Source organism: Oncorhynchus masou, chromosome 30, assembly GCF_036934945.1.
Source record: "Oncorhynchus masou masou isolate Uvic2021 chromosome 30, UVic_Omas_1.1, whole genome shotgun sequence".
NCBI classification, from domain to species: Eukaryota; Metazoa; Chordata; class Actinopteri; order Salmoniformes; family Salmonidae; genus Oncorhynchus; species Oncorhynchus masou.
In genome coordinates, this window is record NC_088241.1 from 50,004,158 (window position 1) to 50,031,343 (window position 27,186).

At 43.2% G+C, this 27,186-nt stretch overlaps 1 protein-coding gene across 1 annotated transcript in view; it reads right to left on the bottom strand.

Moving 5' to 3' along the window:
* Positions 1-99: 99 nt before the first annotated feature.
* rttn (rotatin) overlaps positions 100-27,186 on the bottom strand; it is a 94,798-nt gene continuing 67,711 nt past the window's right edge. Inside the window, 15 exon segments of the mRNA XM_064949230.1 lie at positions 100-489; positions 596-665; positions 756-859; positions 1,318-1,624; positions 1,889-2,073; positions 9,603-9,729; positions 10,167-10,241; positions 10,435-10,526; positions 11,770-11,875; positions 12,213-12,418; positions 12,820-12,957; positions 13,310-13,460; positions 13,742-13,829; positions 13,996-14,197; positions 15,911-16,004. Coding sequence (XP_064805302.1) covers positions 410-489; positions 596-665; positions 756-859; positions 1,318-1,624; positions 1,889-2,073; positions 9,603-9,729; positions 10,167-10,241; positions 10,435-10,526; positions 11,770-11,875; positions 12,213-12,418; positions 12,820-12,957; positions 13,310-13,460; positions 13,742-13,829; positions 13,996-14,197; positions 15,911-16,004 — 2,025 coding nt within the window. The 3' untranslated portion in view covers positions 100-409.

Consider the following 27,186-nt stretch of genomic DNA (forward strand, 5'->3'; position numbering starts at 1 on the left):
GACACGGCCAGATGTGATATCTCCCAGCCACAGTTCCACCACTGTTGCGCTATTTCAAAATGACAGCATTTCCTACACAGGCCTCATTTAGAGGAAATGGTATCATTTTACTTATTCAAGGCTATATCTTGGAGTTGTCTTATAAGGTATCAGGTTCAGAACGTCATTCTGAAACATTATATTATATTGTAAGCATAAAAGTCAGACATTATTTTTCTTCCATCATTATTTACTTTAATTTTTGATTCAATCCCCAAAATATGTACAAAACCTACAAAAACATCACAGAAAAGATGTAGGGACATTAAAAACAATATCTACCGTATCAAGTTTGCACACACATATTCACTTCAAATATAAATAAGGTTTCCAGGTGTCGACATTCTGTCAGATTGCATCAATGTGTCAGTCAGGTATTCAGCAGCTGAATTAAGTTCTCAAGACACTTCAACAGGTAGGTGTTCATGATGTCAGGATTTTTCTCTGCATCTGACAAAACAAGATAGGCACACACACAAATTGAGGCAATAGAGCACAATAACAACAGGACTGTGACACATCAAACATTTTCAGCACATTCAGTGTCTGGTTTTACCTTTCTTAGCAACTTTATAGGCTTCATGCACCCTGAGTCTGACAGAGGGACACTTCAAAGTGGTCTTGGCCTTAGGTGAGGAATCACAACAGCAGGTTAGAGAGAGCTGTACTTCATATAAATGAGCTCTTATGATTCTAAAAATTATGTGTGTGTGTACCTTCTGGTAGTTGTGGAGCAGGGCCCATAGTGCCGAGGCCCCTATAGAGCGAACCTCAGCCTCTTTACTGTCCAGACAGGACACCAGCACCCTCATGGCCTTATCTTGACAGGGACATAAAATTCATGTTGGACATAGTGTTATTCCTGAAAATAAAACATTTCCCATTCATAAAATGACACATCATTAGCAAAGACAAGAGAGTTTGACAGGGTGTGATGGTGAAACAAAGACCACTTCTGTTCACACATCCTGTTTCAGATCGTTTCCTGTTACAGTTCAGCACAAAGTATCAAAAGAGAAGACCTAACAGCTTCCATTTCATTTCAAACACCCACCTTTTACATTCACACACGCATACAGGAAGCCAAAGCTTTCCACTGGAAAGAACAAAACCCAAATTCAAAAGAAGACCCCTAAGATGTCATCAGATTACATTTTACAACGTGATGCAAGGGTACGAATAGGGCAATTTAAACACAGAAACCATTTCTCAACATCTCTCCCTGTCTCACTCTCTCTGATAAAACATCCATGTGTATACCCTGTGTTCCATCCCTACCGTTGGCCAGAACTTTGGGTTTGTTGGCAGAGCTGAAACAGACATTGTGGAGGATGAGGAGGGCATTGTCCGTCGTGGTGATGGGCCTGCTCCCATTGCTATAGTGACGGTGGCGTTGGGGCTGCGTAGCCGCCAGGTCAGCAAGGAGGTCCAGGGCTCCAGTCAGCCTCAGGATACTCAGCTGGCCGTCCTCACCGAAGGAGACGCTCAGGAGCAGCCTCAGCCACAGGCCCAACAGCCCCCCAGCACCCGTCTTACTGCCTGGCTTAGGGACAGGCAGGGACAGGAACGGCTGCAGGAAGTTACTCTGGAGGGAGAGTGACAACCAGGGAGAGAGAAAAATTAGATTCAGCCAGGTTTTGATTGAAACTGAGAAAGACATCTGAAAATTGAGAGCTTTGTTAAAGTTTACAGAGTGTAGAGACTCAAATGTACAGTATTTACAGTAAAGACACATTTTTAACCAGTAGTCACATTGACACCGTCTCCAATCATATTACCTTCTGCAGGGCCAGGTTTGGTGAGGAGTGTAAGGGTAATGTATAATAGGGGTAATAATGTAGTACATTACCTTGTGCAGGACTCCTTTACAGTCCTTGTTGATGGCCAGGTTGGCCAGCAGGGAGAAGGCCAGCTGCTGGACAGGGCTGTTGTCGGGGGCAACCCCAGAAGCCAGCTTCATGACGCAGTGCATCAGGGAGCCACCTGGGGGCCCTCGGGGGCCAGAGGCCAAACCACAACACAGAGAGCTACAAGCTGGGGGGAGAGGAGAGAAAGAGAGAGAGGAAAAAAGTAGCAAATCAAGTATTATTGACACTGACAGACAGGTGTAGAGGCAGGACAGGGCAGGTGAGAGGTTGTGATGAGAGGCAGGACAGGTGAGAGGTTGTGGTGAGAGGCCTGATAGGTAGGTGAGAGGTTGTGATGAGAGGCAGGATATGATAGGTGAGATGTTGTGATGAGAGGCAGGATATGATAGGTGAGAGGTTGTGATGAGAGGCAGGATATGATAGGTGAGATGTTGTGATGAGAGGCAGGATATGATAGGTGAGATGTGATGAGAGGCAGGATATGATAGGTGAGATGTTGTGATGAGAGGCAGGATATGATAGGTGAGAGGTTGTGATGAGTGGCAGGACAGGATGGGTGAGAGGTTTTGATGAGAGGCAGGATATGATAGGTGAGAGGTTGTGATGAGAGGCAGGATATGATAGGTGAGATGTTGTGATGAGAGGCAGGATATGATAGGTGAGATGTTGTGATGAGAGGCAGGATATGATAGGTGAGAGGTTGTGATGAGAGGCAGGATATGATAGGTGAGAGGTTGTGATGAGTGGCAGGACAGGATGGGTGAGAGGTTGTGATGAGAGGCAGGATATGATAGGTGAGAGGTTGTGATGAGAGGCAGGACAGGATAGATGAGAGGTTGTGATGAGAGGCAGGACAGGATAGATGAGAGGTTGTGATGAGAGGCAGGACAGGATAGATGAGAGGTTGTGATGAGAGGCAGGACAGGATAAGTGAGAGGTTGTGATGAGAGGCAGGACAGGATAGGTGAGAGGTTGTGATGAGAGGCAGGATATGATAGGTGAGAGGTTGTGATGAGAGGCAGGACAGGATAGATGAGAGGTTGTGATGAGAGGCAGGACAGGATAGGTGAGAGGTTGTGATGAGAGGCAGGATATGATAGGTGAGAGGTTGTGATGAGAGGCAGGATAGGATAGGTGAGAGGTTGTGATGAGTGGCAGGACAGAATAGATGAGAGGTTGTGATGAGAGGCAGGACAGGATAGGTGAGAGGTTGTGATGAGAGGCAGGATATGATAGGTGAGAGGTTGTGATGAGAGGCAGGATAGGATAGGTGAGAGGTTGTGATGAGTGGCAGGACAGAATGGGTGAGAGGTTGTGATGAGAGGCAGGACAGGATAAGTGAGAGGTTGTGATGAGAGGCAGGACAGGATAGGTGAGAGGTTGTGATGAGAGGCCTGATAGATAGGTGAGAGGTTGTGATGAGAGGCAGGACAGGTGAGAGGTTGTGGTGAGAGGCCTGATAGATCCTGTAGTATTTCTTCCGTATTAACAAGGTGTGTCGGTCAGAGAGTAGTCTCACAAGGAGTGGGGCTGGTTGCCTGCCGATGGGTACCCAGATCAAGGAAAATGCATGTCTTTGACAAAATAATAACATTTCACAAAAAGTGTGTAGCATTCACAACTTTAAATTGTCTTCATCAGGCTTCGCTAAACTAAGAACATTGCGTCTAAAATCGTTTTGGGGTCTTAATCTACAGCCCAGTCTGAAAGTGAAAAATTCATGTTTTTAGAGCAGACAAATAATCTAAACTGAACAAAAATATAAAACACATTGTGTAAAGTGTTGGTCCCATGTTTACTGAGCTGAAATAAAAGCTCCCAGAAATGTTCCATATGGGACAAAAAGCTTATTTCTCAAAAACAAATAGTTTTCTTTACATGACAGGAATGGACCTCCATTCCTGTCATTATTGAGAGAGATTGTGATATCTCACATCTCAAAATAGTACTACTTAATGTTATATCCATCACTTCCAAGGCAGTTATAGTCAATGAACTAACCACTGATCATAACCTTGATGTGATTGGCCTGACTGAAACATGGCTCAAGCCCAATTCATTTTATGTGTTAAATAAGGCCTCTCCTCCTGGTTACACTAGTGACCATATCCCCCACGCATCCCACAAAAGCGGAGGTGTTGTTAACATTTACGACAGCATAAACCATTTAAATAAATAAGACTGCATTTTCTTCTTTTGAGATTGTAGTCTTTGCAGCCTACTCAATCACTTTTTATAGCTACTGTTTACAGACCTCCTGGGCCATATACAGCAATCCCCACAAAGTTCCCTGAACTCCTGCCAGAATTTGTTGTCATGGCAGATAATATTAAAAGTTTTGGTGACTTCAATATTCACATGAAAAAGACCACAGACGCACTCCAAAAGGCTTTCGGAGCCATCATTGACTCAGTGGGTTTTGTCCAACATGTCTTCCATCCCACGCACTGCCACAGTCATACCTCAATCTAATTTTTCTCGTGGAATAAATATTGTGGATATAAATATTTTTCCTCATAATCCTGAACTATCAGATTACCATTTTACAACGTTTGCAATCGCAACAAATAAATCTGCTCAAACGCCAACCAAGATTATCAAAAGCTGTGCTATTAATTCTCGGACAACCCAAAGATTCCTAGATGCCCTTCCAGACTCCTCCACCTACACAAGGACATCAGAGTAAAAAATTCAGTTAACCACCTAACTGAAGAACTCAATTTAACCTTGCGTAATACCGTAGATGCAGTCGCATTGCACCTCTAAAAACAAAAATTTGTCAGCTCCTGGTATACAGAAAATACCCAAGCTATGAAGCAAGCTTCCAGAAAAATGGAACGGAAACGACACTCCACGAAGCTGGAAGCCTTCCGACTAGTTTGGAAAGACCGTACCATGCAATATCGAAGAGCCCTCACTGCTTCCCTACCAACCTACTTTTCCATCCTAATTGAGAGAAAAAAAAATCAAAAATCACATTTTCATTAAATGTGGCAAAGCTAACTAAAAAGCAGCATTCCCCAAGAGAGGATGGCAGTCACTTCAACAAAAAGATCATGATCATTAGAAAGCAAATTACGGACTCCTCTTTGAATCTGCACATTTTTCCGAAACTCAGTTTTCCTGAGTCTGCACAGAACTGCCAGGACCTATGATAAAATGGAGACACTAAAGTTTTTTAATCCTGTATCTCTCGACACGAAAATAGTCATGGCCTCTAAACCTTCTAGCTGCCTACTGGACCCTATATCAACTAAACTACTGAAAGAGCTACTTCCTGTGCTTGGCCCTCCTATGTTGAACATAATAAACAGCTCCCTATCCTCCGGATATGGACCAAACTCACTAAAAGTGGCAATAATAAAGCCTCTCCTAAAAATGTCAAACCTTGACCCAGAATATTATATATATATATATATATATATATATATATATATATATATATATATATATATATATATATATATATATATTTTTACTCATTGGCATATATCGAATACCTCATTTCTCAATTTTTGGGGGGGAAAAGCTGTTGCGCAGCAACTCACTGCCTTCCTGAAGATAAAGAATATATACAAAACTCTCCAGTCTTGTTTTAGACCCCATCATAGCACTGAGACTGCCCTTGTGAAGTTGGTCATTTTAATGGAGTCAGACCAAGGCTCTGCATCTGTCGTCATGCTCCTAAACCTTAGTGCCGATCTAAACCAAGTTCTTGCCTGGTTTAGATCTTATCTGTCGGAAAGATATCAGTTAGTCTCTGCGGATGTTTTGTCCTCTGACAAATCTATTTTAAGTGTTGGTGTTCCTCAAGGTTCCGTTTTTGTTTTTACTATATATTCTACCTCTTGGTGATGTCATTCAGAAACACAATGTCAACTTTCACTGCTATGCGGACAATACACAGCTGTACATTGATAAAACATGGTGAAGCCCCAAAATTGCTTACCCTGGAAGCCTGTGTTTCAGACAGTTTTCATAGGTCAATTTTTCACTTCTAAACTCAGACAAAACAGAGGTGCTAGTTCTTGGTCCCAAGAAACAAAGAGATCTGCTGTTTGATCTGACAATTAGTCTTGATGGTTGTACAGTCGTCTCAAATAAAACTGTGAAGGACCTCGGCGTTACTCTGGACTCTGATCTCTCTTTAACGAACATATCAAGACTGGCTTTTTTCCATCTTCATAACATTGCAAAAAAAAAAAAAAAAAAAAAAAAAAAAGACGTAGAAAAACAAATCAATGCTTTTGTCACTTCTAGATGTGACTACTGCAATGCTCTACTCTCCGGCTACCCGGATATATCACTAAATAAACTTCAGTTAGTGCTAAATACAGCTGCTAGAATCTTGACTAGAACTAAAAGATTGAATCATATTACTCCAGTGCTAGCCTCTCCACACTGGTATCCTGGTTAAGCCTGGGCTGATTTCAAGGTTTTACTGCTAACCTACAAAGCATTACGTGGACTTGCTCCTAACTATCTTTCCGATTGGGTCCTGCAGTAAATACACTTACGCTACGGTCAAAAAATGCAGTGCCTCCTTATTGTCCCCAGAATTTCTAAGCAAACAGCTGGAGGCAGGGCTTTCTACTATAGAAGTACATTTTTATGGAATGGTCTGCCTATCCATGTGAGAGACGCAGACTCAGTCTAAACATTTAAGTCTTCACTGAAAACTCATCTCCTCAGTAGGTTTTATGATTGAGTGTCGTCTGGCCTAGGGGCGCGAAGGCGAACGGCAAGGCACTGGAGTGATGAACCGCCCTTGTTGTCTTTGCCTGGCTGGCTCCCCTTTCTACACTTGGATTGTATGCCTCTGACCCTATTACGGAGGCTGAGTCACTGGCTTACTAGTTCTCTTCCATACCATCCCTAGGAGGGGTGCTTCACATCGTGCCAGGCTTTTTTGTGCTACACAGGACTTGAGTGGATTGAGTCACTGACGTGATCTTCATGTTCGGTCTTGCGCCCCCTTGGGCTCATGCGATGGAGGAGATCTTTGTGGGCTATACTCAGGGTAGTAAGTTGGTGGTCTGTTGATATCCCTCTAGTGGTGTGGGGGCTGTGCTTTGGCAAAGTGGGTGGGGTTAAATACTGCCTGGACCTGTCCGGGGGTATCGTTGAACGTGGCCAGTGTCCCCGACCCTCCCCTGTCTCAGCCTATGCTGCAATTGTCTATGTACCAGGGGGGCTAGGGTCAGTCTGTCCTTTCTGGTGAAATATTCTTGTCCTATCTGGTGTCTAGTGTGAACTTAAGTATACTAAGTCTCTCTCCCTCCCAGAGGACCTGAGCCCTAGGACCATGCCTCAGGACTACCTGGCCTGATGACTCCTGGCTGTCCCCAGTCCACCTGGTCGTGCTGCTGCTCCACCGTCAACTATTCTGTCTGCGGCTATGGAACACTGACCTGTTCACCGGACGGCCTACCTTGTCCCAGACCTGCTGTTTTCAACTCTCCCTCTCTCTACCACTGAATACTCGGCTACGAAAAGCCAACCCTCTACAATCAATGTTGTAGACATTTACAGCATGAACGTTTGAACATCTTGAAGAACGATCTGGCATTAACGGCCATGTAGACTTATCTCCACATGACAGCCAAAAGAGGACTGGCCACCCCTCAGAGCCTGGTTCCTCTCTAGGTTTCTGCCTTTCAAGGGAGTTTTTCCTAGCCACTGTGCTTCTACATCTGCATTGCTTGCTGTTTGGGGTTTTAGTCTGAGTTTCTGTATTAGCACTTTGTGACATCTGCTGATGTAAGAGCTACTGAAAGAGCTATATAAATGAGCATTTCTCCTTTGCCAAGATAATCCATCCACCTGTCAAGTGTGGCATATCAATAAACTGATTAAACAGCATGGTTAATACATAGGTGCACCTTGTGCTGGGGGCAATAAAGGGCCACTAAAATGTTCAGTTTGGTCACACAACACAATACCATAGATGTCTCATGTTTTGAGGGAGCATGCAATTGGCATGATGACTGCAGGAATGTCCACCAGAGCTTTTGCCAGAGAATTGAAAGTTCCTTTTGCTGCCATAATCCGTCTCCAACCTCGTTTTAGCGAATTTGGCAGTAAGTCCAACTCTTCTCAGAACCGCAGACCATGTGTAACCACGCCAGCCTGGGACATCCACATCCGGCTTCTTCACCCGCAGAGATCATCTGAGGGGGTGCTGAGGGGTATTTGTGTCTGTAATAAAGCTCTTTTGTGGGGATAAACTCATTCTGATTAGCTGGGCCTATGCCTTCCCAGGCCCACCCATGGCCCGTGCCAGGTCATGTGAAATCCATAGATTAGTGCCTAATTTATGTATTTAAACTGAATGATTTCCTTATATGAACTGTAACTCATTCAAATCTTTGAAATTGTCACTTATTGCATTTAAATTTTTGTACACTCATGTACATTTTCTCAAATAGTGTAGCATTCACAACTCAAAATGTTCTTAATCAGGCTTCATTAAAGTGAGAATATTATGTCGAGATTGTTTTGAAGTCTGTGAAAGCTAGTATTGTAGGTGTAATTTAAAGGCCGGCTTCATGCAGTCTGAACACACACCTGCTGTTAGGCTAACCTTTAGGAAACGCTGGGCTCGACATGACTGATTGGTATTGCTTCACAGCGGGAGCTTAAGCGTGGCTGTAGAGCAAAAAAACACACACACACACACACACACTTCAAAGGTAGCATCTCAGAGACAATCACAGGTACAAAACAAACAGCATTATGTCACTCTCTGCTCAAAGGTTCACTTTCCATGACCTCAGAGACACAGTGTCTTGGGCTCTACTGACACCCATACTAACCCCCCAGCTTCTAAATCTAACTGCCACGCTACAAACACCCATAATAACCCCCTAGCTTCTAAATCTAACTGGGGCTCTAAAAACACCCATAATAGTCCCTAGCCTCTAAATCTAACTGGCGCTTTACAAACACCCATAATAACCCCCTAGCTTGTAAAGCTAACGAGGGCTCTACAAACACCCATAATAACCCCCTAGCTTGTAAAGCTAACTAGGGCTCTACAAACACCCATAATAACCCCCTAGCTTGTAAATCTAACTGGCACGCTACAAACACCCATAATAACCCTCTAGCTTGTAAATGTAACTGGCACGCTACAAACACCCATATTTAGAGAACCTGGAAGGAAACAGCTTTATCAAAGCTAAACTTCCTCTACCCTTTACAGCACTTCTTTCTCCATTTTGCTGTAAGTTGTGTAGCCTGCGTTTTACAGCATACCTCTGTTTCTTTCTCACACAGACTAGAATATCAATGCCTCAGGAGACATAGTGATGCATTGCAATCCCCTTGTGAATACCCCGCTGGTCCACAGCCTAGAGTACTGTACTCATAGTAATGATTTAATGCAGCCTGCTCTAGCACAGTGACCCTATTGTGATTGGCACTAGGCTTACACAGTGGAACAAAGTGTGTGTAAATGGTCTTCAGGAGAGACAATGGGTCTCAGTGTGTGTGAGAGTGTATGACTCAGTCAGATCCCTGACCACAGACTGGGGGAATGGAAGGCATGGGCCAGGCACTGAACAACACACACACACACACACACACACACACACACACACACACACACACACACACACACACACACACACACACACACACACACACACACACACACACACACACACACACACACACACACACACACACACACACCTGTGGTACAGTTGGCTGTGTAGACACACAGCAGTTCCAGGACCGCCTCCATAGCAACATCATCCAATAAGAACCAAGGCCAAAGGGCATGCAGCACAGCAGCCAATCGACAGTCAGTGGCCACAGCCTGAGGAGAAACACACACACACACACAATATCCACCCGATTGGATAATATTTGGATGTAATATTATGAACACATACTAATTGACAGTATGACAAACTCATAAGTTAAGTGATTGGCAACACATTCTGATAACCAAGCACATAGAAACACACAAGGATGTAAAGTACAAAGTCCACAATTACATGAACAAATACATGAAGGTCCTTTCCCATCTCAATATAACTACTGCTGAGTGGATGAGGCAATTACTGTCTATGACATTTAGAGCAGCCAATATGGCCAATCATTCTACATTGACGTTTAAGAGGATAAAAACACTCAGACCTCAACAGAGTCATAATCGTTAGGGCCAAATCTCATTCCAGACACAGTCAGCACCAGTAGAATGGCTTTCATTAAAAACCTATCAGGAGCGGATTAAAACGGCAGGGTTCTCACTTTCGATTGGCTGTTCTGGTAAAGACTGTTCCTGAGGATTTCCAGAGACATCTTTATTTCCTTCATATAGCTCTCCTGGTAGGGGAGAAGATGCAACTTGTTAAATGATCCACTCTAACCAAAAACAGATAGCACCATCTCCATCTTAGACACATTTTCAGTCAAGACAAGATCACCTAATAGCCTATACCAACACAGCACACATCATCGGAAGGCTGAGACAATGAAAACATGTTGTTATGGTGTTGTTAAGTGTGTAAAGGCTCACCTTCCTCCTTCCTCTGCCAGGTCTGACTGACTCCATGTGGAGGTGGCTGTGCATCAGTTTCATCTGCTCCACACAGCTGTCAATCAAACCAGCTACACACAGACACAGAGACAGTGAGAGAACGGCCAATCACAACAACAATAACTCCTAGGGTATAATAGCCGGACCAGGGCGCGTTTGTTCACTACCTCTTGTTGCATAAAAGTACAGACCTCTTGGTAGAGGCTAGAGTATTACGCCCATCCTACTGTAAATGAGCTCTACTGAACAGTGTGTTCCAGTACCTTTAGCAGTGTGGTTCTGACCAGTGTGTTCCAGTACCTTGAGCAGTGTGGTTCTGACCAGTGTGTTCCAGTACCTTTAGCAGCGTGGTTCTGACCAGTGTGTTCCAGTACCTTTAGCAGTGTGGTTCTGACCAGTGTGTTCCAGTACCTTGAGCAGTGTGGTTCTGACCAGTGTGTTCCAGTAGCTTTAGCTGTGTGGTTCTGACCAGTGTGTTCCAGTAGCTTTAGCAGTGTTGTTATGTTCCACTGGATGTCAGAAGGTGAATTCACCAATTTGTAAGTCGCTCTGGATAAGAGCGTCTGCTAAATGACTTAAATGTAAATGTTATGACCAGTGTGTTCCAGTACCTTGAGCAGTGTGGTTCTGACCAGTGTGTTCCAGTACCTTTAGCAGTGTGGTTCTGACCAGTGTGTTCCAGTACCTTGAGCAGTGTGGTTCTGACCAGTGTGTTCCAGTAGCTTTAGCAGTGTGGTTCTGACCAGTGTGTTCCAATACCTTTAGCAGTGTGGTTCTGACCAGTGTGTTCCAATACCTTTAGCAGTGTGGTTCTGACCAGTGTGTTCCAGTACCTTGAGCAGTGTGGTTCTGACCAGTGTGTTCCAGTACCTTGAGCAGTGTGGTTCTGACCAGTGTGTTCCAGTACCTTTAGCAGTGTGGTTCTGACCAGTGTGTTCCAGTACCTTTAGCAGTGTGGTTCTGACCAGTGTGTTCCAGTACCTTGAGCAGTGTGGTTCTGACCAGTGTGTTCCAGTACCTTTAGCAGTGTGGTTCTGACCAGTGTGTTCCAGTACCTTTAGCAGTGTGGTTCTGACCAGTGTGTTCCAGTACCTTTAGCAGTGTGGTTCTGAACAGTGTGTTCCAGTACCTTTAGCAGTGTGGTTCTGAACAGTGTGTTCCAGTACCTTTAGCAGTGTGGTTCTGACCAGTGTGTTCCAGAACCTTGAGCAATGTGGTTCTGACCAGTGTGTTCCAGTACCTTTAGCAGTGTGGTTCTGACCAGTGTGTTCCAGTACCTTTAGCTGTGTGGTTCTGACCAGTGTGTTCCAGTACCTTGAGCAGCGTGGTTCTGAGCAGTGGAACTGCAGGCCAGTAGAGCCATGAGGGCTTTAGCTGTCGTCTTTTTCACTGGGTCCTGGAACGCACGCTTCTCAAAACTCTGACAACACAAAACAATGCAACAGGTGATACAAAACCTGACCGAAACTTCCAGAGTATTGACAACATGTTAATCCATCTAATATCCCAGTGCTCTAGACCGGTGGTAGGGAACCCTGTTCTTTGCTCCAGCAAGGCACCACACCTGACCAACTCAGCTAATTGATCAGTTCAGTGATTGCCTAAATGCAACACACCAGGTCTTCCAGAATGGTTAAATCAAAAACATGAAGTGCCTGCTGCACTCCAGAAGCAGAGTTGCCTACCCCTGCTTTAGACCAATCAAAATGTGTGTGTGTGTGTGTGCGCACGCGTGCGTGCATGTCAGATTCTGTTACCTCCAGTAATAGTTCACAGAGCTGTCCACCGGAGACGCCGTTCAGGACCTCAGACAGAGGGGTCAGCTGGAGGTCCGGGTTCAGGGTGGTGACCTCTAGGGGTCGTCTCTTGGCCTCCTCAGACAGGACGACACACAGGAACTGTAGTACCGCAGCATGGAGGGGAGGGTCACTGAACGACTGGTCCACACACACTGACAACGTGGCTGGGGGTAGGCACAGATAGACGCAGATTAACACACATACTGGATGCGTATGCACACACACACACACACACACACACACACACGAAATGGGTTCGTGGATATTTTGCTTTTGTATGAATGAATCAACATCCTGCAGCCCAGTAAAACTAAATCCTGAAATCCCTTTACACAGACAGTGTGACTCATTCACGCCTCAGGCATTTCTGTCTACATAACACACAATGTAATCAATCACAAATGCACACACACACAGCATTAATCTTTCACAGGGATCATCAGATTTCCCTGCAGCCCCATTAGACACAGAGAGGAAGATGATGAGGAGGAACGATGGATGTACTGCATGCTCCCTGAGGTCCTAGCATATGTCCAACACACAGTCAGTAGCTGTATGTGTATACCTGTGAATGTGTTCCAGCGTCTCCCTAGTGCAGCAGAGAGAGATTGGTAGGCTGCAGAGCCATCCCGCCTCACCACAGTAGCCAGAAGCATCAACACGTCTGTCCAGCAAACACACACAGCACCACGGGTACCATCGCCTGAGAGGTCCAGAAAACACACACTTGAGATCGGAGTACGAGCTGAGAAGCTGAAGAGGCCTTCATTAAACAAGATACCAACAAAAGGTGTGAATAGATTATTACAAGCTTCCATTGGGGATCTTATACACTTTTAATTATGACTTCAGATTATGACAGAACACTGAACACCACTTCATTATGATACATTCAGCTAGAAAGTGGCCTGACTTTCAATGCCATGTAAGGATGCCTGCCATAAGAATGGTATTATAGCGGTTGTAACCATGATGTCCAGTCAATGGTGACAGTACACATGTTGTGTCTACGGTTAGGTGGAGAGTCATTCCTATCCCAAAAGCGAGATTCTTACCCAAGTCCTTGGTATCAAGTGTGAGGACAGTAAAGAGATTGGCCAGTAGCGGTTTCAGGAAGTCCATCTGACCAATCAGATCTGAGCTCAGAATGAAACATGACTTCAGGAACTTAGAGAAGCTGGACAGGAACTTGAGCAGGGTCAGGACCTGGGGGACGAGAGACACACAAACAAATTGATACGTACACACATCTTGAGGCAGTGTCAGTGGGTAGATGTGAAATCAAAATATTTCCTACCAAGTGAAAGCATGAAATCACCCCTTTCGTGTCACTCTCCAATCTGCCACCATCTCAACCACAGGGTTCTCATGGGCCTCAACCCTCCTACACAACCTGTGCTGCTCTCACTACAACAACATGCTGGATAGAGATAATGTGAATCTTACGTTGAAGCATTCATTGGTACTAAATGATGTAACCCAGTTACCTGCCGTTTAATGTCCTCCTGGTCTCCTGGAAGTGTGTTAGTCTTCAGCTCACCGAGACATCTCTCTATGGCTGCTGCGTCCACCAAACTAGAACACACAGGAAACAGAAACAGGGTTTAAGTTCATCCCTTCGGACAGGACAAATTCAGCACTGTAAATTGTATTGTGGATGGCCAGTGCTCCAAAGACTATTTGTTTTGGCCAGTAATTGGGATAGTGAGACTAGTGCAATAGTGTTTATTTGACCTCTGACCTGGCCAGTGATTGGAAGAGCTGGCTGTGTGTGAGGGCTGAGAGGGTGAACTCCGGTAGCACTGCTAACAGGTTGGCCAGAAGGCCGCAGAGTGCTGATAAAAGGTCTGGGGTCACAATGACACAGGTGGGGTCAGGAGCAGGGTCAGCCAGTCTGGAGTCCTGGGAGAGGACAGAGTCAATGGTGTCTGTGTCACTCTGACCTGCAGAGTAAAATAGGGGAGCAGTTTTTAACATTGCTGTCTGTGTCACTGACCTACAATACAGGAAAGAGGCGCAAAGATGGACGGGAGAGATAGGGGTCGAAACATACACCATACCAAAAATCGGTGTGTAGAGGCATAGTCTGTATATATAAATTCACTGCCATGGTTGGTCTTGATATGAGGAACTGTGCATGAGATGGTTCCTTTAACCTCTTGAAACTCTAGGGGCGCTATATCATTTTTGGATAAAAAGACGTTCCCGTTTTAAGCGCAATATTTTGTCACAAAAAGATGCTCGACTATGCATATAATTGGTAGCTTTGGAAAGAAAACACTGACGTTTCCAGAACTGCAAAGATATTTTCTGTGCGTGCCCTAGAACGTGAGCTACAGGCAAAACCAAGATGAAACGGCATCCAGGAAATGAGCAGGATTTTTGAGGCTCCATTTTCCATTGTCTCCTTATATGGCTGTGAATGCGAGAGGAATGAGTCTGCCCTTTCTGTCGTTTCGTATTTGTAGGCATATCATTGGAAGATTGACCATAAGAGACCACATTGACCAGGTGTCTGCCCGGTGTCCTGCGCCAAAATTGGTGCGCAAACCTCAGCTGCAAGTATTTTTCCATGGAATTCAGAGAAGAAAGCAGGCTTCCACGAAAGATATATCAATGAAGAGATATGTGAAAAAACACCTTGAGGATTGATTCCAAACAACGTTTGCCATGTTTCGGTCGATATTATGGAGTTAATTCGGAAAAAGTTTGACGTTGTTGGTGACTGAATTTTCGGTTCGTTTCAGTAGCCAAATGTGATGTACAAAACGGAGCGATTTCTCCTACACAAAGATGCTTTCAGGAAAAACTGAACATTTGCTATGTAACTGAGAGTCTCCTCATTGAAAACATCCGAAGCTCTTCAAAGGTAAATGATTTTATTTATTTGGTTATCTGGTTTTTGTGAAAATGTTGTGTGCTAAATGCTACTCAAAATGATAAGCTAGCTTAGCATACTCTTACACAAATTAGTGAATAGCGATGGTTCAAAAGCATATTTTGAAAATCTGAGATGACAGTGTTGTTAAGAAAAGGCTAAGCTTTAGAGCAGGCGCATTATTTTCATTTTATTTGCGATTTTCAGAAATCGTTAACGTTACATTATGCTAATGAGCTTGAGGCTATAACTGTATACAGGTTTTTTCATAGCCAAACGTGAACAAAACGGAGCGATTTGTCCTACACAAATAATATTTTTTTGAAAAACGGAACATTTGCTATCTAACTGAGAGTCTCCTCATTGAAAACATCTGAAGTTCTTCAAAGGTAAATGATTTTATTTGAATTATTTTCTTGTTTTTGTGAAAATGTTGCTGGCTGAATTCTAGGCTTATAGCCATGTTAGCAATCAATACTCTTACACAAATGCTTGTTTAGCTATGGTTGAAAAGCATATTTTGAAAATCTGAGATGACAGTGTTAACAAAAGTCTAAGCTTGAGAGCAAATATATTTATTTCATTTCATTTGCGATTTTCATGAATAGTTAACATTGCGTTATGCTAATGAGCTTGAGGCTATAAATAGAATCCCGGATCCGGGATTGCGCGACGCAACAGGTTAACTCTGACTCTAATTTGTTTAGTGCTACATGAGATCTGTATATAAAACCTGTTCACATTTAGCTACACTATATATACAAACACACACACATACCTTGAGCCATCAGTCTGCTAGCGGGTGTATCTTGTGCAGTAGCGTTGAGAGAGGTGGGCACAGGGGATTGAAGCCTTGAGCCTCCAGGTATGATCTGTTGAAGACAAAACAATCACACAAAAAAAAACACTTCAATAAGACAATGTGTTTAAATCACAGATCCACAGTTGACACAATCTCAATCGCCGTCCACACTGCCCTTTCCCGCCTGGACAAAAGGAATACCTATGTGAGAATGCTGTTCATTGAAAACAGCTCAGTGTTCAACACAATTGCGCCCACTAAGCTAAACACCTCCCTTTGCAACTGGATTCTGGACTTCCTGACGGGCCGTCCCCAGGTGATAAAGGTAGGTAACAACATATCTGCCATGCGGATCCTCAACACAGGGACCCCTCAGGGGTGCGTGCTTAGACCCATCCTGTACTCTCTGTTCACCCCCGACTGCATGGCCAAGCACGACTCCAACACCATCATTACATTTGCTGACAACACAACAGTGGTAGGCCTGAACACCGACAACGATGAGACAGCCTATAGGGAGGAGGTCAGAGTCCTGGCACTGGTGACAGGACTACAACCTCTCCTTCAATGTGAGCAAGACAAAGGACAACAGGAAAAGGACAGCCGAACAGGCCCCCATTCACATCGACGGGGCTGTAGTGGAGCAGGTCGAGAGTTTCAAGATTCCTTGGTGTCCACATCACCAACAAACTATCATGGTCCAAACACACCAAGACCGTTGTGAAGCGGCCACGACAACACTCTTTCCTCCTCAGGAGACTGAAAAGATTTGGCACGGGTCCCCAGATCCTCAAAAAGTTCTCAGCAGCACCATCGAGAGCATCCTGACCGGTTGTATCACTGCCTGGTATAGCAAATGCTCGGCATCTGACCGTTAGTAGCTACAGAGGGTAGTGCGTACAGCCTAGTACATCACAGGGGCCAAGCTTCCTGCCATCAAGGAGATATACACTAAGCAGTGTCAGAGGAAAGCCCAAAAAGTTGTCAAAGACTCCAGCCACCCAAGTCATAGACAGTTCTTTCTGCTTACCGCACGGCAAGCGGTACCAAAAGCCTCCTTATTAATAGCTTCTACCCCCAAGCCATAACACAGCGAATGACCACTTTACATTGACATCCCCTTTTGTTTTTACACTGCTGCTAGTCACTGTTTATTATCTATCCATAGTCACTTCACCTCTACCTACATGTACACTGTTGCAACTCACTGTTTATTATCTATCCATAGTCACTTCACCCCTAACAACATGTACACTGCTGCTACTCACTGTTTATTATCTATCCATAGTCACTTCACCCCTACCTACATGTACACTGCTGCTACTCCCTGTTTATTATCTATCCATAGTCACTTCACCCCTACCTACATGTACACTGCTGCTACTCGCTGTTTATTATCTATCCATAGTCACTTCACCTCTACCTACATGTACACTGCTGCTACTCACTGTTTATTATCTATCCATAGTCACTTCACCCCTACCTACATGTACACTGCTGCTACTCACTGTTAATTATCTATCCATAGTCACTTCACCCCTACCTACATGTACACTGCTGCTACTCACTGTTTATTATCTATCCATAGTCACTTCACCCCTACCTACATGTACATGTACACTGCTGCTACTCACTGTTTATTATCTATCCATAGTCACTTCACCCCTACCTACATGTACACTGCTGCTACTCACTGTTTATTATCTATCCATAGTCACTTCACCCCTACCTACATGTACACTGCTGCTACTCACTGTTTATTATCTATCCATAGTCACTTCACCCCTACCTACATGTACACTGCTGCTACTCACTGTTTATTATCTATCCATAGTCACTTCACCCCTACCTACATGTACACTGCTGCTACTCACTGTTTATTATCTATCCATAGTCACTTCACCTCTACATGTCACTTCACCCCTAACAACATGTAGACACTGCTGCTACTCCTGTTTATTATCTATCCATAGTCACTTCACCTCTACCTACATGTACACTGCTGCTACTCACTGTTTATTATCTATCCATAGTCACTTCACCTCTACCTACATGTACACTGCTGCTACTCACTGTTTATTATCTATCCATAGTCACTTCACCCTACCTACATGTACACTGCTGCTACTCACTGTTTATTATCTATCCATAGTCACTTCACCCCTACCTACATGTACACTGTTGCTACTCACTGTTTATTATTATCCATCCATAGTCACTAGTCACCCCTACCTACATGTACACTGCTGCTACTCACTGTTTATTATCTATCCATAGTCACTTCACCCCTACCTACATGTACACTGCTGCTACTCACTGTTTATTATCTATCCATAGTCACTGCTCACTGTTTATTATCTATCCATAGTCACTTCACCTCTACCTACATGTACACTGCTGCTACTCACTGTTTATTATCTATCCATAGTCACTTCACCCCTATGGACAACTACTCCTGTTTATTATCTATCCATAGTCACTTCACCTCTACCAACATGTACACTGCTGCTACTCACTGTTTATTATCTATCCATAGTCACTTCACCCTACCTACATGTACACTGCTGCTACTCACTGTTTATTATCTATCCATAGTCACTTCACCCCTACCTACATGTACACTGCTGCTACTCACTGTTTATTATCTATCCATAGTCACTTCACCCCTACCTACATGTACACTGCTGCTACTCACTGTTTATTATCTATCCATAGTCACTTCACCCCTAACAACATGTACACTGCTGCTACTCGCTGTTTATTATCTATCCAGAGTCACTTCACCCCTACCTACATGTACACTGCTGCTACTCACTGTTTATTATCTATCCATAGTCACTTCACCCCTACCTACATGTACACTGCTGCTACTCACTGTTTATTATCCATCCATAGTCACTTCACCCTACTACATGTACACTGCTGCTACTCACTGTTTATTATCTATCCATAGTCACTTCACCTCTACCTACATGTACACTGCTGCTACTCACTGTTTATTATCTATCCATAGTCACTTCACTACATGGACACCTACTACTGTTTATTATCTATCCATAGTCACTTCACTACACTGCTGCTACTCACTGTTTATTATCTATCCATAGTCACTTCACCTCTACCTACATGTACACTGCTGCTACTCACTGTTTATTATCTATCCATAGTCACTTCACCCCTAACTACATGTACACTGCTGCTACTCACTGTTTATTATCTATCCAGAGTCACTTCACCCCTATGGAGACTGCTGCTACTCCCTGTTTATTATCTATCCATAGTCACTTCACCCCTACCTACATGTACACTGTTGCTACTCACTGGTATTATCCATCCATAGTCACTTCACCCCTACCTACATGTACACTGCTGCTACTCACTGTTTATTATCTATCCATAGTCACTTCACCTCTACCTACATGTACACTGCTGCTACTCACTGTTTATTATCTATCCATAGTCACTTCACCTCTACCTACATGTACACTGCTGCTACTCACTGTTTATTATCTATCCATAGTCACTTCACCCCTACCTACATGTACACTGCTGCTACTCACTGTTTATTATCTATCCATAGTCACTTCACCCCTAACAACATGTACACTGCTGCTACTCACTGTTTATTATCTATCCATAGTCACTTCACCCCTACCTACATGTACACTGCTGCTACTCACTGTTTATTATCTATCCATAGTCACTTCACCCCTACCTACATGTACACTGCTGCTACTCACTGTTTATTATCTATCCATAGTCACTTCACCTCTACCTACATGTACACTGCTGCTACTCACTGTTTATTATCTATCCATAGTCACTTCACCTCTACCTACATGTACACTGCTGCTACTCACTGTTTATTATCTATCCATAGTCACTTCACCACTATGGACACTGCTGCTACTCCCTGTTTATTATCTATCCATAGTCACTTCACCCCTACCTACATGTACACTGCTGCTACTCACTGTTTATTATCTATCCATAGTCACTTCACCCCTACCTACATGTACACTGCTGCTACTCACTGTTTATTATCTATCCATAGTCACTTCACCCCTACCTACATGTACACTGCTGCTACTCACTGTTTATTATCTATCCATAGTCACTTCACCTCTACCTACATGTACACTGCTGCTACTCACTGTTTATTATCTATCCAGAGTCACTTCACCCCTACCTACATGTACACTGCTGCTACTCACTGTTTATTATCTATCCATAGTCACTTCACCCCTACCTACATGTACACTGCTGCTACTCACTGTTTATTATCTATCCATAGTCACTTCACCCCTAACAACATGTACACTGCTGCTACTCACTGTTTATTATCTATCCATAGTCACTTCACCCCTACCTACATGTACACTGCTGCTACTCACTGTTTATTATCTATCCATAGTCACTTCACTACCTACATGTACACTGCTGCTACTACTGTTTATTATCTATCCATAGTCACTTCACTCACCCTACCATGTACACTGCTGCTACTCACTGTTTATTATCTATCCATAGTCACTTCACCTCTACCTACATGTACACTGCTGCTACTCACTGTTTATTATCTATCCATAGTCACTTCACCCCTACCTACATGTACACTGCTGCTACTCACTGTTTATTATCTATCCATAGTCACTTCACCTCTACCTACATGTACACTGCTGCTACTCACTGTTTATTATCTATCCATAGTCACTTCACCTCTACCTACATGTACACTGCTGCTACTCACTGTTTATTATCTATCCATAGTCACTTCACCTCTACCTACATGTACACTGCTGCTACTCACTGTTTATTATCTATCCATAGTCACTTCACCCTACCTACATGTACACTGCTGCTACTCACTGTTTATTATCTATCCATGTACACATGTACACTGCTGCTACTCACTGTTTATTATCTATCCATAGTCACTTCACCCCTACCTACATGTACACTGCTGCTACTCACTGTTTATTATCTATCCATAGTCACTTCACCCCTACCTACATGTACACTGCTGCTACTCACTGTTTATTATCTATCCATAGTCACTTCACCCTACCTACATGTACACTGCTGCTACTCACTGTTTATTATCTATCCATAGTCACTTCACCCCTACCTACATGTACACTGCTGCTACTCACTGTTTATTATCTATCCATAGTCACTTCACCCCTACCTACATGTACACTGCTGCTACTCACTGTTTATTATCTATCCATAGTCACTTCACCCCTACCTACATGTACACTGCTGCTACTCACTGTTTATTATCTATCCATAGTCACTTCACCCCTACCTACATGTACACTGCTGCTACTCACTGTTTATTATCTATCCATAGTCACTTCACCCCTACCTACATGTACACTGCTGCTACTCACTGTTTATTATCTATCCATAGTCACTTCACCCCTACCTACATGTACACTGCTGCTACTCACTGTTTATTATCTATCCATAGTCACTTCACCCCTACCTACATGTACACTGCTGCTACTCACTGTTTATTATCTATCCATAGTCACTTCACCTCTACCTACATGTACACTGCTGCTACTCACTGTTTATTATCTATCCATAGTCACTTCACCCCTACCTACATGTACACTGCTGCTACTCACTGTTTATTATCTATCCATAGTCACTTCACCTCTACCTACATGTACACTGCTGCTACTCACTGTTTATTATCTATCCATAGTCACTTCACCTCTACCTACATGTACACTGCTGCTACTCACTGTTTATTATCTATCCATAGTCACTTCACCTCTACCTACATGTACACTGCTGCTACTCACTGTTTATTATCTATCCATAGTCACTTCACCCCTACCTACATGTACACTGCTGCTACTCACTGTTTATTATCTATCCATAGTCACTTCACCCCTACCTACATGTACACTGCTGCTACTCACTGTTTATTATCTATCCATAGTCACTTCACCCTACCTACATGTACACTGCTGCTACTCACTGTTTATTATCTATCCATAGTCACTTCACCCCTACCTACATGTACACTGCTGCTACTCACTGTTTATTATCTATCCATAGTCACTTCACCCTACCTATGGACACTGCTGCTACTCCTGTTTATTATCTATCCAGAGTCACTTCACCTCTACCTACATGTACACTGCTGCTACTCACTGTTTATTATCTATCCATAGTCACTTCACCTCTACCTACATGTACACTGCTGCTACTCACTGTTTATTATCTATCCATAGTCACTTCACCTCTACCTACATGTACACTGCTGCTACTCACTGTTTATTATCTATCCATAGTCACTTCACCCCTACCTACATGTACACTGCTGCTACTCACTGTTTATTATCTATCCATAGTCACTTCACCCATAGTCTACCTACATGTACACTGCTGCTACTCACTGTTTATTATCTATCCATAGTCACTTCACCCCTACCTACATGTACACTGCTGCTACTCACTGTTTATTATCTATCCATAGTCACTTCACCCCTAACAACATGTACACTGCTGCTACTCACTGTTTATTATCTATCCATAGTCACTTCACCCCTACCTACATGTACACTGCTGCTACTCACTGTTTATTATCTATCCATAGTCACTTCACCCCTACCTACATGTACACTGCTGCTACTCACTGTTTATTATCTATCCATAGTCACTTCACCTCTACCTACATGTACACTGCTGCTACTCACTGTTTATTATCTATCCATAGTCACTTCACCCCTACCTACATGTACACTGCTGCTACTCACTGTTTATTATCTATCCATAGTCACTTCACCCCTACCTACATGTACACTGCTGCTACTCACTGTTTATTATCTATCCATAGTCACTTCACCTCTACCTACATGTACACTGCTGCTACTCACTGTTTATTATCTATCCATAGTCACTTCACCTCTACCTACATGTACACTGCTGCTACTCACTGTTTATTATCTATCCATAGTCACTTCACCCCTACCTACATGTACACTGCTGCTACTCACTGTTTATTATCTATCCATAGTCACTTCACCCTACCTACATGTACACTGCTGCTACTCACTGTTTATTATCTATCCATAGTCACTTCACCCCTACCTACATGTACACTGCTGCTACTCACTGTTTATTATCTATCCATAGTCACTTCACCCCTACCTACATGTACACTGCTGCTACTCACTGTTTATTATCTATCCATAGTCACTTCACCCCTACCTACATGTACACTGCTGCTACTCACTGTTTATTATCTATCCATAGTCACTTCACCCCTACCTACATGTACACTGCTGCTACTCACTGTTTATTATCTATCCATAGTCACTTCACCCCTACCTACATGTACACTGCTGCTACTCACTGTTTATTATCTATCCATAGTCACTTCACCCCTACCTACATGTACACTGCTGCTACTCACTGTTTATTATCTATCCATAGTCACTTCACCCCTACCTACATGTACACTGCTGCTACTCACTGTTTATTATCTATCCATAGTCACTTCACCCCTACCTACATGTACACTGCTGCTACTCACTGTTTATTATCTATCCATAGTCACTTCACCTCTACCTACATGTACACTGCTGCTACTCACTGTTTATCTATCCATAGTCACTTCACCTCTAACTACATGTACACTGCTGCTACTCACTGTTTATTATCTATCCATAGTCACTTCACCCCTACCTACATGTACACTGCTGCTACTCACTGTTTATTATCTATCCAGAGTCACTTCACCCCTACCTACATGTACACTGCTGCTACTCACTGTTTATTATCTATCCATAGTCACTTCACCCCTACCTACATGTACACTGCTGCTACTCACTGTTTATTATCTATCCATAGTCACTTCACCTCTACCTACATGTACACTGCTGCTACTCACTGTTTATTATCTATCCATAGTCACTTCACCTCTACCTACATGTACACTGCTGCTACTCACTGTTTATTATCTATCCATAGTCACTTCACCCCTATGGACACTGCTGCTACTCCCTGTTTATTATCTATCCATAGTCACTTCACCTCTACCTACATGTACACTGCTGCTACTCACTGTTTATTATCTATCCATAGTCACTTCACCTCTACCTACATGTACACTGCTGCTACTCACTGTTTATTATCTATCCATAGTCACTTCACCCCTACCTACATGTACACTGCTGCTACTCACTGTTTATTATCTATCCATAGTCACTTCACCCCTACCTACATGTACACTGCTGCTACTCACTGTTTATTATCTATCCATAGCTACACTGCTCACTGTACACTGTTGTTTATTATCTATCCATAGTCACTTCACCTCTACCTACATGTACACTGCTGCTACTCACTGTTTATTATCTATCCATAGTCACTTCACCCTACCTACATGTACACTGCTGCTACTCACTGTTTATTATCTATCCATAGTCACTTCACCTCTACCTACATGTACACTGCTGCTACTCACTGTTTATTATCTATCCATAGTCACTTCACCTCTACCTACATGTACACTGCTGCTACTCACTGTTTATTATCTATCCATAGTCACTTCACCCCTACCTACATGTACACTGCTGCTACTCACTGTTTATTATCTATCCATAGTCACTTCACCCCTACCTACATGTACACTGCTGCTACTCACTGTTTATTATCTATCCATAGTCACTTCACCCCTACCTACATGTACACTGCTGCTACTCACTGTTTATTATCTATCCATAGTCACTTCATCCCCTTAACAACATGTACACTGCTGCTACTCACTGTTTATTATCTATCCATAGTCACTTCACCCCTACCTACATGTACACTGCTGCTACTCACTGTTTATTATCTATCCATAGTCACTTCACCCCTACCTACATGTACACTGCTGCTACTCACTGTTTATTATCTATCCATAGTCACTTCACCCTACCTACATGTACACTGCTGCTACTCACTGTTTATTATCTATCCATAGTCACTTCACCCCTACCTACATGTACACTGCTGCTACTCACTGTTATTATCCATCCATAGTCACTTCACCCCTACCTACATGTACACTGCTGCTACTCACTGTTTATTATCTATCCATAGTCACTTCACCTCTACCTACATGTACACTGCTGCTACTCACTGTTTATTATCTATCCATAGTCACTTCACCTCTACCTACATGTACACTGCTGCTACTCACTGTTTATTATCTATCCATAGTCACTTCACCTCTACCTACATGTACACTGCTGCTACTCACTGTTTATTATCTATCCATAGTCACTTCACCCCTACCTACATGTACACTGCTGCTACTCACTGTTTATTATCTATCCATAGTCACTTCACCCCTACCTACATGTACACTGCTGCTACTCACTGTTTATTATCTATCCATAGTCACTTCACCTCTACCTACATGTACACTGCTGCTACTCACTGTTTATTATCTATCCATAGTCACTTCACCCCTACCTACATGTACACTGCTGCTACTCACTGTTTATTATCTATCCATAGTCACTTCACCCCTACCTACATGTACACTGCTGCTACTCACTGTTTATTATCTATCCATAGTCACTTCACCCCTACCTACATGTACACTGCTGCTACTCACTGTTTATTATCTATCCATAGTCACTTCACCCCCCTACCTACATGTACACTGCTGCTACTCACTGTTTATTATCTATCCATAGTCACTTCACCCCTACCTACATGTACACTGTTGCTACTCACTGTTTATTATCTATCCATAGTCACTTCACCTCTACCTACATGTACACTGCTGCTACTCACTGTTTATTATCTATCCATAGTCACTTCACCTCTACCTACATGTACACTGCTGCTACTCACTGTTTATTATCTATCCATAGTCACTTCACCCCTACCTACATGTACACTGCTGCTACTCACTGTTTATTATCTATCCATAGTCACTTCACCCCTACCTACATGTACACTGCTGCTACTCACTGTTTATTATCTATCCATAGTCACTTCACCCCTACCTACATGTACACTGCTGCTACTCACTGTTTATTATCTATCCATAGTCACTTCACCCCTACCTACATGTACACTGCTGCTACTCACTGTTTATTATCTATCCATAGTCACTTCACCTCTACCTACATGTACACTGCTGCTACTCACTGTTTATTATCTATCCATAGTCACTTCACCCCTACCTACATGTACACTGCTGCTACTCACTGTTTATTATCTATCCATAGTCACTTCACCTCTATGGAAAACTGCTCCTATTCCTGTTTATTATCTATCCATAGTCACTTCACCTCTACCTACATGTACACTGCTGCTACTCACTGTTTATTATCTATCCATAGTCACTTCACCTCTACCTACATGTACACTGCTGCTACTCACTGTTTATTATCTATCCATAGTCACTTCACCCCTACCTACATGTACACTGTTGCTACTCACTGGTATTATCCATCCATAGTCACTTCACCCCTACCTACATGTACACTGCTGCTACTCACTGTTTATTATCTATCCATAGTCACTTCACCCCTACCTACATGTACACTGCTGCTACTCACTGTTTATTATCTATCCATAGTCACTTCACCCCTACCTACATGTACACTGCTGCTACTCACTGTTTATTATCTATCCATAGTCACTTCACCTCTACCTACATGTACACTGCTGCTACTCACTGTTTATTATCTATCCATAGTCACTTCACCCCTACCTACATGTACACTGCTGCTACTCACTGTTTATTATCTATCCATAGTCACTTCACCCCTACCTACATGTACACTGCTGCTACTCACTGTTTATTATCTATCCATAGTCACTGTTTCACTGTTTATCTATCCATAGTCACTTCACCTCTACCTACATGTACACTGCTGCTACTATCTGTTTATTATCTATCCATAGTCACTTCACCCCTAACAACATGTACACTGTTGCTACTGCTGTTTATTATCTATCCATAGTCACTTCACCCCTAACAACATGTACACTGCTGCTACTCACTGTTTATTATCTATCCATAGTCACTTCACCCCTACCTACATGTACACTGCTGCTACTCACTGTTTATTATCTATCCATAGTCACTTCACCCTACCTACATGTACACTGCTGCTACTCACTGTTTATTATCTATCCATAGTCACTTCACCCTACCTACATGTACACTGCTGCTACTCACTGTTTATTATCTATCCATAGTCACTTCACCCCTACCTACATGTACA